At 37.0% G+C, this 14,263-nt stretch overlaps 1 protein-coding gene across 4 annotated transcripts in view; it reads left to right on the top strand.

Moving 5' to 3' along the window:
- Positions 1-3,512: 3,512 nt before the first annotated feature.
- LOC145291928 (kinesin-like protein KIF9) overlaps positions 3,513-14,263 on the top strand; it is a 223,834-nt gene continuing 213,083 nt past the window's right edge. Inside the window, exon 1 of one of the 4 annotated variants that reach the window (XM_080137840.1) lies at positions 3,513-3,855. In XM_080137840.1, the coding sequence (XP_079993966.1) occupies positions 3,661-3,855 (195 nt within the window). In that variant the 5' untranslated portion in view covers positions 3,513-3,660. The remainder of the gene's footprint in view (positions 3,856-14,263) is intronic. The other 3 variants (XR_013869494.1, XM_080137839.1, XM_080137838.1) reach the window with 3 other exon arrangements.

The following is a 14,263-nucleotide window of genomic DNA, read 5'->3' as shown; positions in this document are numbered from 1 at the left end:
GCTGTGACAAGGGTTATTAATGCACACTCACACAAAAGGACTTCCATGGTGTCTTCCAGAAGTTGTTGGAACAGTACAACAAGTGCATTGCAGCCGGAGGAGATTACTTCTGAAGAGGATTAGCGTTTCACGTGTGTACTATTAATGAAAGTGCCCATAAAAAAGTCTGGAAACTTATTGAAGGTATCTTGTATTTCTTAATTTTTGGGGTGAGGATTGATTATTTGTATGTTTCTCATCAATGTGTTTTGTTGATTTAACTTCCGATCTTCGAGTGTATGTTGTCGAACTCGGGAATTTGATAAAATACACTTGAAGCAGGTTGGAGATTATATCAACCGAAACATTGTGAAATTTTTTTTTCCAAATCCACTCAAAAAAAACACCTCAAACACAATTCTATTTCTCTAAAGCTGTGAATTCAAAGTCATAAAGAAAACCATTAGATGCATAACTTCATTTATCAAAAATAGTTTTGGCCGAAACTGATGATGTCACAACCATATAATTATTGAAAAAAAAAAAAAAAATTTATTCCTTAGTAATTATGGGCTATTCACTAAAGAACGCAAAGGATGCTGAAAAGCAAAAAGAGACACCTGACCTATTATACATAGATCAAATGATCCTAAAGAAAGAAATAACATGACCATGGCATGGATTGACTGCAAGAAAACGTAAGATGGAAATTTTCCAAGCATGGATACTTGAGTGCATAATGATGTACGAGATACCTGATAAAAAAAAGCGGTAAATTTATACAAACACCGTGACAGCGAATTAACCCTAACCCTAACCCTAACCCTAAACCCTAACCCTAACCCTAACGCTGTCACGGTGTTTGTATAATAATACCAAAAAAGCGATGGAGGCTGGAATGACAGCAAGAGGACAATACATAGCTGAGATAAGAATGTAGAAAGATATTTTTCAGGGAAACTCTCTAATACTGTTACTATTTATCATGATGCCATTCAGCAACATAGGAATTGTAATGCTTGATAAAAATTCACAGACAGAAGAAAGAATAAACCACCTCATGTATATGGGTATCCTGAATCAATTTGAACAGAACAAAGAGTAATTGGCAAAGCTGATAAAAACAGTCAGGACATTCCTGAAATTTGGAATGTGAAAGTGTGCACTACTAGAGATGAAAAGTAGAAAGTTAAAAATTGTGTTCTTTAGCAAATCGTTCACGATTATGAAACGATAAATTTGTTTTCATTAATTGTTGTGACATCGTCGGTTTCAGCTCAAAACTATTTTTGATAAATAAATGTTCACCTCTTACAAGGCATATCGTCACTTGGACGTAAGGGGCTACTATTTGGGGCCACGTCTTGGAAAGATTAACAAGATATTTGTTTACGTTACATTTAAACTTCTGTTTATCAGTATAGCAATGGAAGCAGGCAACAGGAAGGGAATTCTAAAGTCTAGCTGTTCGAAGTAAGAAACTATTAGAATAGAAAGCTTTCTGGCATTTAGGGACAACAACAGTGAAGTCGAGGATATGTACGTCGAGGGGCCACAAGTGAAACAAGTTCATCAGAACACATTCCATTAAAATATTTGTAAAACAGGCACAGTGATGCAACATTGCGGTGATGAGACATGGGCTGGAGCTTAGTTGATAAAGTGGGACCGATTAGATTGACAACTCTTTTTGGACTTTATCTAAGAGGGAGAGACTAGTGATAAATGCACCAGCCCAGATATGGCAACAAAACTCCATGCATGTGCGAATGGTGGCGTTGTAAAGGTACAGGATACTCTCAGGTGTGAGTAGTCTTCTAGCTCGAAAGAGGGAACCCACCTTCTTTGCAGCAGCCTTTGCAATGTCCTCTATGTATTTGTTCCAATTTATATTGCCCGCAAATCTTAGGCTGAGGAGTTTGAAGGTAGTTATGAGACAATTGGCAGCTTTAAAGAAATAGAATTATGTGTGAGCTGTTTTTGAGCAGATTCGGAAAACCTAACCATGGAGAGATGAGAGCACTTGGTGAACATGGTACATACAGATATCTCAGAGTTCTGGAAGCAGATACGATCAGATCAAGAGAAATAAAAGAGAAGTTTGGAAAAGAATATATTGTAACAGAGTGTATATGCAAATGCTGAGCCGTGTGCAAAGAAAAATCTATAAAACAAAAAAGAAACCTTATGCACAGACTGACAATCATATTCAATTCAGCGCATTCAAGAGCATGTTTGAAACTACGTTCGAGTGGACAGAGTTCAGAGAGAAGGAGCACGAAAGTACCTGGAAATAAATGTTGTTGTTACACAAAAAACGGTGAGTTTTAGTTATTCTTTGTCTTGGTTTTCTTTGCGACGTAGACTGCACACAATGTGTAGATCCTGTGCGTACAACGTTAGAATATGAAGAAAGCAATAAAACTCTTGGAAATTAAGTTATTCCGTAGAAACCTGATAAAAAGAATACATACTTGGGCAGTATGTTTTGGGAGATATTCAGACTATGGACAAAACAAAATCTCAAACACCTGGATCAGAACACTAGGGAACTAATGACCATGCACAATGCATTAAAATAAATGGATGATATTGACCAACTCATCTGGGACCATGCCTATGGTCAGCACTTGACTCTTATCCTGGCCTGCTCTGGCATCCATATCTGAGGTATAGACACGACAGCCCAAGCTAAGCATACTCCTGGAGCTCGGACCACTCTCTCGCTGTGCTCTGGAATCCTGTTGGGTATCACCGGGCGTAACTACTTCTTGGACGGTTGGCGGACTTGGGGCGCCACCAGGTGTGGCAACCCTCACTCAGGTGGACGACAGACACGGATGCAAACTTGGAGCGTGGCCGGACGTAGCGACACCCCCTCCCCTAACAGATGGTGAGAGCATATTGATAGCCCTCTGAACGGACACTGGGGTGCCACATCCCGTGGCCCCCCCCTCCCAACAGTGAGGGCAAATCAGTAACCCTTTGAACAGATACTTTGAACCACCCCCACAATAACAATGGGTGTGACAACCCCCGCAACGGACGCATTGTCACCAGATGTGCATACCCCTCCCCCCAACTTTCGCTAAGGGCAACTCAGAAGACCTTTCCATCCTGAAGCTCCAAACCCTAGCAGGAACCCGCAGATTCTGAGCGAGGAGACCATAATCGAATTACCGGTACTTGGACTTTCCCTTAACCTGCCAGCTGCTTAAGTTCTACCAAAGGAGGAGTGGCCTGCAAAAAGAATAGAAAACAGAAACAATTAGTGGGTCCCTTTTGAGACTCGACACCCAAAGGATGGGGTCAGTGAAAAGGTGATTTTTGCTTAACTCTAACAAGGTCAGAAAAGCTGGCAAGGTCAAGGCCAGGTAAGAAGGTATTTACTTGCTTCCTCACGAAAACAAAATATGACACAAGGTCGTTTTTATGTGGGGAACCAGCTCCCCAAAAAGGAGCATTCTGGAAGTAGGCAAAAATAAAAATTGCCTTAGTTAATGAAGGAGGAAACCCTTGTATACTAAGGACAAATTAACTTGGGTGTAGCATCAGAACAGATACTACACTCTGATCCTGGCCTGTGCCAGGTGTATAAGAACTTATTTATAATAATAATCTTCAAATACAAAGGTACAAACGTACGCAATTTCAAAATTGGCATTAGAGTTATCTCCCTTCATGCAAGAATCACAGAGTTGTTTCCCTTGCGCACTTTGTGTTGCCATAGCAACTGGTGCGTTTAGAAGCCATAGACTTCATTCAAGTAATGTCAGCATGGCGACTCGTCACCACAATAGAGTTAAAGTCTGGTGTAGGCTTAAACCTACGGCCAATTTCTCTTCTGATACAATAAATATTTCACCAGATAATAAGGTAAGACTATTAATTACGTTTGAATTGTTGGTATTTATGTTTATTTATTTTTAAATAAAAAAAAAATCCAAAAAAACTGCAGTAGTGTTAAAAATTTAGAGAGGATAAACTGACTGACAATTTAAAATGAGTTGCTACACATTCAATTAATAAAATTAATAATAAAATATTGATAAATAAATGTGTACAAATTAATACAAATTAATTTAAGATTTTAAAATTAAAGTATAAAAATAAAAAAAATAAAAAGTATAAAAATTAAATTAAAAAAATAAAAGTATAAAAATTAATTTAAGACTTTAAAATTAAAGTATAAACTAAGAAAATAAAAAATTTAAAACTAACATAGTTCGCTGTTAATATTTTTGTTTGTGTCGTTCGCTGTTGACTTTTTACGTTATGTTGTAGTAAGTCAATTCTATACTAGTGCACTTATTGTTCCGTGCTGAAATAATAACGTTATTATTTAGAAAGCCATTATTTACATGGTAAGGGAGAGTTTTTTGTACCTATTTTGTACTTTAACCTTGCAATTTAATAAAAACACTTATCATAAAAATTTGATTAAACTTGAAAATACTATATACAAAATAGCGCGGATCAATAAGTGCATTTAGCACCATCAGTTCGTCGATTTACCCTCCCCCCTTGCGAAATTGTTATGGTTTTTACATCTATGTTAAAAAAAAAGAAAAGAAAAAATATATCCATGTGCTTCGAAATGTCAAAACTCAAATTGTAAGAATTCTGGGTACTTCTTGAATGTTAATTCTTATTTAATCATGCAAATTCTTTAGAGAAATGAATGTGCGATTTTTTTTTTTTTTTTTTTTTTTTTACAAACCGCAGAGTTACGAAAAAGTGTTACAAATTCAGAAATTAAACAAATAAATATCAACAAAGGCAAGATAAGTTCCTCTTCTACCTACCTGGAAACGCTTTTAGTGTTTTTACTAACTTTTAAAACGTTTAATCGGTTCCAAAAAGTTTCTAACGATAGGTGCGGACAAGAAAAATGGCGACGAACTGACACCGAAATATGTGAAGTTTGGAAAATGACTTAAAAATAATAACGGGACAGAGTTAGACACCAGAGTCGTTTCTTAATTTGGAGAAAAGGAACAAAAATAAAAATTGCCTCAGTCATGAAGGATTTCTCCTTCACTGACAGAGAACAAGAAATTGAAGTGTAGATCCGAAGAACAGATGGTACACTTTGATCTTGGCCCGCTGATCATATAATAAAATTATATGTTACCGCGACATATATTGGGTGAGTTTCAAGCAGCATTTTTTAAATTTTTTTAATTTTGTTCCAGAAGTCATCCAGTTCACATTGATATTTATAAACAAATTTCAAACGATCTTTCACATGTTTAGAACTCGACAATGATCTATATGATCTTGAATACAGACCTGTATGGTTCTGTTACTGTACTTTTTTTTAATAGTATTTTCAAGTTTGACAATATATGGTAAATGCACTTACTGATCCGCGCTATTTTTTAAATTGTATTTCCAAGTTTAATTAAAGTTTTATGGTATGTTTTTTTTTATTCAATTGTAACGTTAAAGTACAGAATAGGTACAAAACACCCTCCCCTCCCCATGTTAAGACTGGCTTTTTAAATAATAACGTTATTATTTCAGCACTGATCAATAAGTGCATGAGTACCCAATATATTTTTTGTTTATTAAATTGTGAGGTGAAAGTACATAATAATTACAAAATACCCGCCAGCCCGGTAACATCAGTGCATAAGTACCAATAAAGTGATTTTTAGTATCGTATTCAACTAAATCCATAACAAGGGGCACTTGAATGTATGGTTTATTTTATTGTCGCTACACCGTAATCACATGATTAAAATTTTAGCAGACAAAAAATTGGGAGACAAAAGGGTCAGGAAACCCCTTTTTTCTTTTAGTAAATTGTTAGGTCAAGGTCAGTTACAAAATACCCCCCTTATCCATACTAAGAATGGCTTTCAAAATAATAACGTTATTATTTCAGCACGTTGACAAAAGTGCACAAGTACCGATTTCAGTAAAAAGATAACTGTTTCCGTCGCAAATTTACCATTTGCATGGTATTAACCCTTGAACTATTTCCACCATTTAACAGCCTTCGTTTACGCTATGCGTGAGCGAGTGCGGTAGTGTTTTCTTACATTATGCGCGCACACGTGAAGTAAAGTGACTTATCACATCATCAAAGAATCTTTAGCAGACATTTGAAATAACAAAAAAGTTTTTTAAAAATATAGTTCATTTTTTTTGTGCGTGTTACATAGTTTTTAATCCTTTTTAATTAATCTAAAAAATTAAGTTTACACGAGCGGTTTACAAAAACATTGTTTCTCGTTTTTTTTTTTTTAGGGGAGGTATTCAATTATAGAACTTCTATAGCTTAACAGGTGCTTCTGCAGTTTAATTAATCGCGGTTGCCCCCCCCCCTCGAATGTAAATACAGAATTTTTGTGAAATGTTAAAGGTACTTCTATTTGGTAAATGTCAGCACATTACTTATGAAAAAACGATTAATTAAACTGCAGAAGCACCTGTTAAGCCATACAGGTTCTATAATTGAATACCCCCCCCCCAAAAAAAAATATATCGTGAAATTTAATTAAAAAATATATCGTGAAACTTGAATGTCACTTGAAAATATTGAAAAAAAATAGCACGGTAACAGAAGTGCATATGCATCTAATTTTTATTTGAAAAAAAAACATTCGAGTAATTGTAAGAAAAAAAATGATTTTTTTTTTTTCAACTATTTTAATTATTTTATTTGCAATTATCGCGGCATTTTTAAATAATCACATTTTTGGGGGTACTTGTACAGCTTACTCAAGACATTAAAAACTAAAAATATCGAAAAGAAAAAAAAGGTTATATTATACGTATCCGTTTTGAACTGAAGATCTCCGGAAAAAAAATGTCATTTCATTTGATCATGTAGTTTTTATTTTTTTTTATTTTTATTTTTTTTTTTTTACAGCGGAAAAACACGTTTTTATGAGAGCGCCTTGAAGACTGACATCTTGGATTTTTTGTAAATTTTTGTTTGAATTTTAGAAATACCACAGGGAGATAACTCCAGTTAAAGCGCCGATACTCCCTCCCCATCTTTAATACTAGCTTTTCTTCCTAAAAATCGAACCTTTTGCTCGATATCATAATAAATTGTTTTTTTTTTTTCACTGTAAAAGAAAAATACTTGATGAAATTAAGTGAATTTTTTTTTTTTTTTTTTTGGAGAACTTCGTTCCATAACGGATACGTACAATATAACCTTTTTTTTTTTTCGATATTTTCATTTTTTAATGTCTTGATTAAAATGTACAAGTACCAAAACTTTGGTTTCAAATATTGGCAACCATGTTGTGGAATTTCCTAGTAAAATGGAGTTATCTCCCTCATTGCGGACTATTATCCCCATCTTTTTTGTTGTTTTGCAACGTTTCAACCAACTATTCCTTTTATCCGATCTTGATCGCACTTCGAGATGCAGTGGATAGAGACGTTGAATCTCTATCGTTCCAAATGAGCATTGTCTGAAGATAGCAGTTTCAATCCTACCCAAAGCCGCCCAGAGGCTTACTTGGCCAAAACGTGGTGAGATAACAATAACTATGAAATGTAGTAATTGCGGAGAATGCAGTCAGGAGATTCGGAGTTCGTATCCCATCGTGGTTACCACCTGACGAAGGCCAGAGGGATGGTTGGCTACAGCAAGCAGGGTCTGATAAAAAATTATTTTTCGAAAAAAAAAAAAATAAATAAATAAATCTATACTCCTATAAAGTTTGGGTTGTCTTTATGTATTGATATTCATATTAACATTTATTTAAATTTAAAATCTATTTATTTAAAAAGAAAATACAACTTTGTTATATATTTGTTGTGGAATTGCATTATCTGCAAAAAAAATCTAGCTAATTCGCATATTCTTTTAAACATTCATTTTTAATTAATTTCCTATTAGTTTTTTTTTCGGTTTTCTTATGGGATGACCATCTTTAGTTAACTATTCATGTAATTATATTCATACAGATATTCTGCATGATTTATACTTGCATAATATTTGCATAAAAAGGTTATAATAAACACAAACCTCTTTCTATATATAATTATGTATGCGTATATATATTTGTTTAAAAAATTCTGCCTACCAAACTCCTGTCAGTTTTTGGTCAACAGACATGAAACTTATTGTGTAGGGTATTCAAACCCATGCAAAACTTTATATTTGGGTTTTAGCCGGGGAAAATCTGTGCAAAATTGTGAAAATTGATAACAATGGAATTTGCCAGGTGATGGCCAAATGACGGCATTACAAATATGCATGTGTAACGTAATAGCTATTGGTTCATGTTTTAATTTTTAGCCTTGCAGCGAACGTGGGGAATAGTTAAAACATATTTAGCTAAATAAACTTGGGTTCCTATTTACAATGCCTCCCCACGGGACAGTTAGACACCAGAGTCGTTTTTTAACGTGGGAAAAGGAACAAAAATAAAAATTGTCTCAGTCGTGAAGGATTGCTCCTCCGCGGAGAGAGAACAAGAAATTGAAGTGCAGCATCTGAAGAACAGATGCTACACTTTGATCTTGACCCAAAGGCTAAAATAAACTTGGGTTATTGATAATTTTAGTCTATTGTTCTAAGGGAGGTAACTCTATTTTACTGAGAATTGTAAGTGTAAGGGTTTATCTAACAAGAAAAAGAAAGAGTTATTGCCCTTGAACTGGCAATAGAGTTATTTCCCTTGACAAGACTGGAGAGTCAGTAATGATACTGGGGTTATGTTTATCGATCATTATACATCCAGCAGCTCGCTTATTCAAGTCTCTCTTCATAAATTGTTTAATAAAATTGTTTTTTGTATCATCTTTACGTTGCTATTTCATAGACAATTTATATTCCAAACACGTAACAGTAAGAAAAAATTATTTTTTCAACTAACTTCATTTAATGTACCTATTTACTATGCCTCCCCACGGGACAGAGTTAGACACCAGGGTCGTTTTTTAACGTGGAGAAAAGGTACAAAAATAAAAATTGTCTCAGTCGTGAAGGATTTCTCCTCCACCGAAAGAGAACAAGAAATAGAAGTGCAGCATCTGAAGAACAGATACTACACTTTGATCTTGTCCCGAAAGCCAAGGTAAATCCTGTTCGTATCACCATAATTAAATGGATGATTTCCCCCCCCCCCTCCGTGGGGGAGAAGTTGAGCCGAACATTGAGAATGGTGATGACTCTCTGTAAAAAAAAAAAAAAAAAGAATTCTGGAGCACAGCAGGTCTCTCGTTTCAATGGTACAACTCGCGTCTTCGTAGCTCTTATGGCCTCGGTTTTTATAAAAAAAAGGATTAGGTGTGGTAAAGGATGCCATAGAGGTCACAACAAAGAATACATGAAATAAATAACGTTGGAAGTGTGTAGATTCTGACTCCATATAATTAAAGACAGACGAATATTGAAGGTTGAGAACCGATTTTATTTACTACCAACAATTTGTATTAGGAGAGGTGAAGTGTTCGTAGGATGGAATGTGATTTAACAAAGGAGATGAATATTCGTAAAATGTTTGTAGGTATGTATGAATTGACAAGGAATGAATGTTCGTAAAATGTTTGTAGGTATGTATGAATTGACAAGGAATAAATGTTCGTAAAATGTTTGTAGGTATGTATGAATTGACAAGGAATAAATGTTCGTAAAATGTTTGTAGGTATGTATGAATTGACAAGGAAGGAATGTTCATAAAATGTTTGTAGGTATGTATGAATTGACAAGGAATAAATGTTCGTAAAATGTTTGTAGGCATGTATGAATTGACAAGGAAGGAATGTTCATAAAATGTTTGTAGGTATGTATGAATTGACGAGGAATGAATGTTCGTAAAATGTAACTTATCTTTTGGACGATGGAGATGGTTAGGGTAGGCCGGTCATCCTGCTGTCGGTGATGCGTGTCCTGGCTTGTAACTGGAAAGTGAGTGACTTTTTCATCAGCAGCTAGCAGCCCAGCGTCTTCGTCTTCTTTTTCCTCCTCTCTTCTTTGGTTTGTGTGAATTAGGCATTGTTTAGAATTGAAGGCGTTTGGCCCATAACATGAGAGCGTAGTCGGCTTCAGTTCACTGGTGCCTTATTTCTTTTTCTTCTTCATCTCTTCAGGTCGGGTGGGAGAATCCGTCCATACATTCAGTGATGCAGCGGGGCGAGTTCTCTTCTCTCCATCTCTTTAGGTCGGGTGGGAGAATCTGTCCGTGCATTCACTGACGCAGCAGGGCGAATCTCCTCTTCCCTCCTTTTCGGTTCCTTCATTTTATAGTGGCACACTGGCTCCCAGTGACTGTGATATTTGAGGTGTTTATTTTAGGCGCGGAGCTCTGCCATTGGTCGATAATGATTTTGTGGTTATCTTATTTTTTTCTTCCCAAGCGGAAGCGATACGTGGAGCCATCTGCAAAAGACGATTTTTCATTTTGTTTCTCATGGTGGATGCGTTAACATCCGGTTCGCTGCTAATTCTCATCATGTTCCCACACTCTTCAACGTTTTGGGTCAACAAAGAAGGTTTTAATTTTTGTACGACCCTTGTATTAAGAAATGTGAGAAACGGAGATGGTTTGAATTGGATGTCTCACTTTTTTCAACTTGGGCATGTGGTTAACTGTGACCATCATTATATGTCATTAAGACCTATAATCAAATGAAGATTAACGAATGCTAGCTAAAGGCTGGTCAGTTGCTGAAATCCAATGAACACCATATAAATAAACAAAAAGCAAAGAGGAGCATCTTTTCTCCTTCCTTCCAGTCCAGAACAATCTATGAGGATTCATTCAAATCAAGTCCATTCTTTCAAACCAAGGTTGTTGAACGGTAGTAAGTTTCCTAATGTTCGGCTCATCGTCTTCTCCATAGGCGGAGGATCATCCTCAACAATAGTGTCTGTGACCGAGTTAGGCAAAGGATAACATCCAGGTAGATCAGGCTGAGATATGACCCGGTGCAGAATCATTGTACACTGCATATTAGCTGCAGGCAGGGTCTGGAATATCGGCCGCGGTAAAAAAAAAATTGTCTCCAGTCAACTTCATTCCCGCATCCTGTTCGTAGCACCATAATCAAATGGAGATTGACAAATGGCTAAACGCCAGTCAGTTGCTGAAATAGAATGAACACGATATAAATAAATCGAAAGCAAAGAGGAACATATTGTTCAGTTTTAACATTGATAACAACAAAAATCTAAAAATGCAACGATATTGTAATTTTTCTTAAACAAAACATTACAATTAATTTATTTTTTTTAACTACTTTATGAAAATAATTACTGCTCTTAGAACAATAGGTTAACATCCCGAATAACCTAAACTTGGGCTTACCGCTCTCCCTCGTCTCAGGACTGCACCATAATAAATAAAGTCTCTGACAGAATAGACACTGCACTGTCCCACGACACTAGCACACAAATACATCTATTTGGTGACTTTAATGTCCACCACAAAAACTGGCTTGGATTCTCTACTTACACAGATGCAGCGGCAGCACAACTCATAGCTTCACCATATCTCACTCCCTATCACAAATTGTTACGTTTCCAACCCGTTTCCCTGACCAGGAAGAACAATACGCATCACTTCTAGATCTGTTTTTGACCACAGCTCCCGATGACTGCATAACGAAGGCCCACAGCCCACTCGGGAACGCTGATCATGCAGTGATAATGGTTGAAATCGCCCTAAACTCTAGAGCCAAAACTGAAGAGCCAGTGCTCAAAACAACGAGATATTATAAAAAGGCTGACTGGGAAGCCATCAGGGAACTAATCAGAGATGCCCCATGGAAAAATATTTTTTCTCTCCCTGCTGAACTGTGTGCAAACGAGACCACTGACTGGTTCAAAACTGCAATCGAAGTGCATGTTCCCATGCGGAAATTTTATAGTAAGCCCCACTCTCCCCAATGGTTTATGTCGACATGTGCAACTGCCATTGCTCAAAAGCAGCATGCATACCGTAGGTTTAACCGACATAAGTCCAGTTCAAACAGACTGAAGTATATAGAAGCTAGAAATAACGTTAAGAAAGAAATAGCGACAGCTAAGAGAGAATTTATGGAAACCACTAAAAAGCACATCGAAGCACAAAAACTAGGAACTCGAGACTTCTGGAAAATCTACAACAGTGTAGTAAATAATGGGCAATCAACAATTCCCCCACTAACCAACAATCACGAGGTTGTCTCCTCAGCAACCGACAAGGCTAACATGCTTGCCAGTCGGTTTGCCTCCAACTCCACACTGGACCCTTCCAACCACCCCTACCTGACTTTCCTATGCGGACAGACGCCACGCTAGACGATCTGAAAATCGCCCCTGCTCAGGTGCATGCTATCATAAAAAACCTTGACACTTCAAAAGCATGTGGACCCGATCTCATCCCAGCTGTGCTATTAAAAAAAGTGCTCAGCCGAAGTAGCTCCAGTTCTCTCCAAACTCTACAACAAATGCCTTAATGAAGCTTGCTTTCCGGGCTGTTGGAAAACTGCTTCTGTTGTACCAGTATTCAAGAATTCTGGCGAAAGGACTGACCCATCAAATTATCGCCCCATTAGACTCCTCCCACTTTTTGCCAAAATATTTCAGACCTTAATTAACAATGCTCTAGTCCATCATCTTACAGATGCTAAACTTCTGACTGACAAACAATATGGATTTAGACAAGGCCGTTCCACAGCAGACATCCTAATTGTAATCTCTGAACGTATATACCATTCACTGGACAAAGCGGGGGAGGGCAGAGCGATAGCTCTAGATATATCTAAGGCTTTTGACAGGGTATGGCATGAGGGTCTCCTCAGGAAAATTAGATCATACGGTATCACTGGTAGAATACTTAACATAATTAAATCCTTCTTAGATAAGAGAAAAATCCAGGTTGTCCTCGACGGTCGTACATCTAAACAATATGATATAAATGCGGGGGTGCCCCAGTGTTCTTTCCTTGGACCTCTATTGTTCCTGATATTCATAAATGACCTCCCCGACAAAATTGCCTCTGAGATGGGTATATATGCTGATGACACTACACTCTATGGTAGGCACGACAGGAAGATGAATGAACACATTTCTAAAGAAATGGCAAAAACACTAGAGGAAGACCTCCAATCTGTGGTGGAATGGGGACAAAAGTGGTTGGTCGCGTTCAATGCTGCCAAGACTAAACTAGTTTCATTCAATAATTACAAGAAACCTTCTCTACCACCTATAGCAATGACAAACGACTCTTTATCTGAGAGTACATCTTTCAAACTCCTTGGCCTAACGTTCACAGGAAACATGAGTTGGAACAATTACATTGAAGGCATTGCCAGGGCCGCTGCAAGAAAGGTGGGCTCTCTCTACCGTGCTAGACAACTACTAACACTCGAAAGTATCCTGTACCTCTATAAGGCCACCATTCACCCATGTATGGAGTATTGCTGTCACATCTGGGCTGGTGCATCTGCTACTAGTCTCTCGCTCCTTGACAAGGTTCAAAAGAGAGTCGTAAACCTGATAGGCCCTGAACTGGCATCTAAGCTTCAGCCTCTGTCCCATCGATGAAATGTTGCATCCCTCTGCCTTTTCTACAAGTATTTTAGTGGTGAATGCTCTGACGAACTGCAATCACTTGTGCCCCCATGACGTGAGCACCCTCGACAAACCCGACAGGCTACTAAATCCCACCCTCACACTGTAGAGATCCCTAGATGTAAAAGATCTTTTTACTCCAATAGTTTCTTCTCTAGAACCGCTAGACTCTGGAATTCCATTCCAGGTCCCTGCTTCCCCAACAGTACTGACGTACAGAAGTTCAAGTGTAACGTGAACCAACATCTTGCTGCCCAAATCCCTACATAGTACTCCAGTAGTTGTTGCCCCTGATAGTAGCCCCCTACACCAAAGTGGCAATGTGCCTTGTTTGGGATGAAAATGTAATAAAAAAAAAATATATATATATATATATATATATATATATATATATATATATTAATCGTTCAGGAGAAAATGTTAAATTCAAATAACCGTAGATAAATTTGTAGATAATTAGTCTAAGCGCTACCCCCAATAAGATTTTCCTTTTTTTTAGACGATTACATGTTGAGTAGAAAAAAAAAATTTTTTTTTTTAGAATCTAAACTGGGGCATCAGTTTCGCATATAAACTTAACATAAAGTTATCACCCATTTCTAGGCCATTGTTTATTTGGATAGCGTTTTAAGAGCATATAGCCAAACTGTTTTTGTTAAGGGAGATAAATTGTGTTGTTTTTTTTTGGGGCGGGGGGTCAAAACTCCATTAATCTTGAGTCCGTGTGCCAATAGTCCCCACAATCCTCCTTTA

This window comes from Euprymna scolopes, chromosome 13 (genome assembly GCF_053919585.1).
Source record: "Euprymna scolopes isolate OS-2025 chromosome 13, ASM5391958v1, whole genome shotgun sequence".
Lineage (NCBI taxonomy): Eukaryota > Metazoa > Mollusca > Cephalopoda > Sepiida > Sepiolidae > Euprymna > Euprymna scolopes.
The sequence above is the reverse complement of the archived record's forward strand: the minus strand, read 5'-3'. Positions and strand labels throughout refer to the sequence as shown.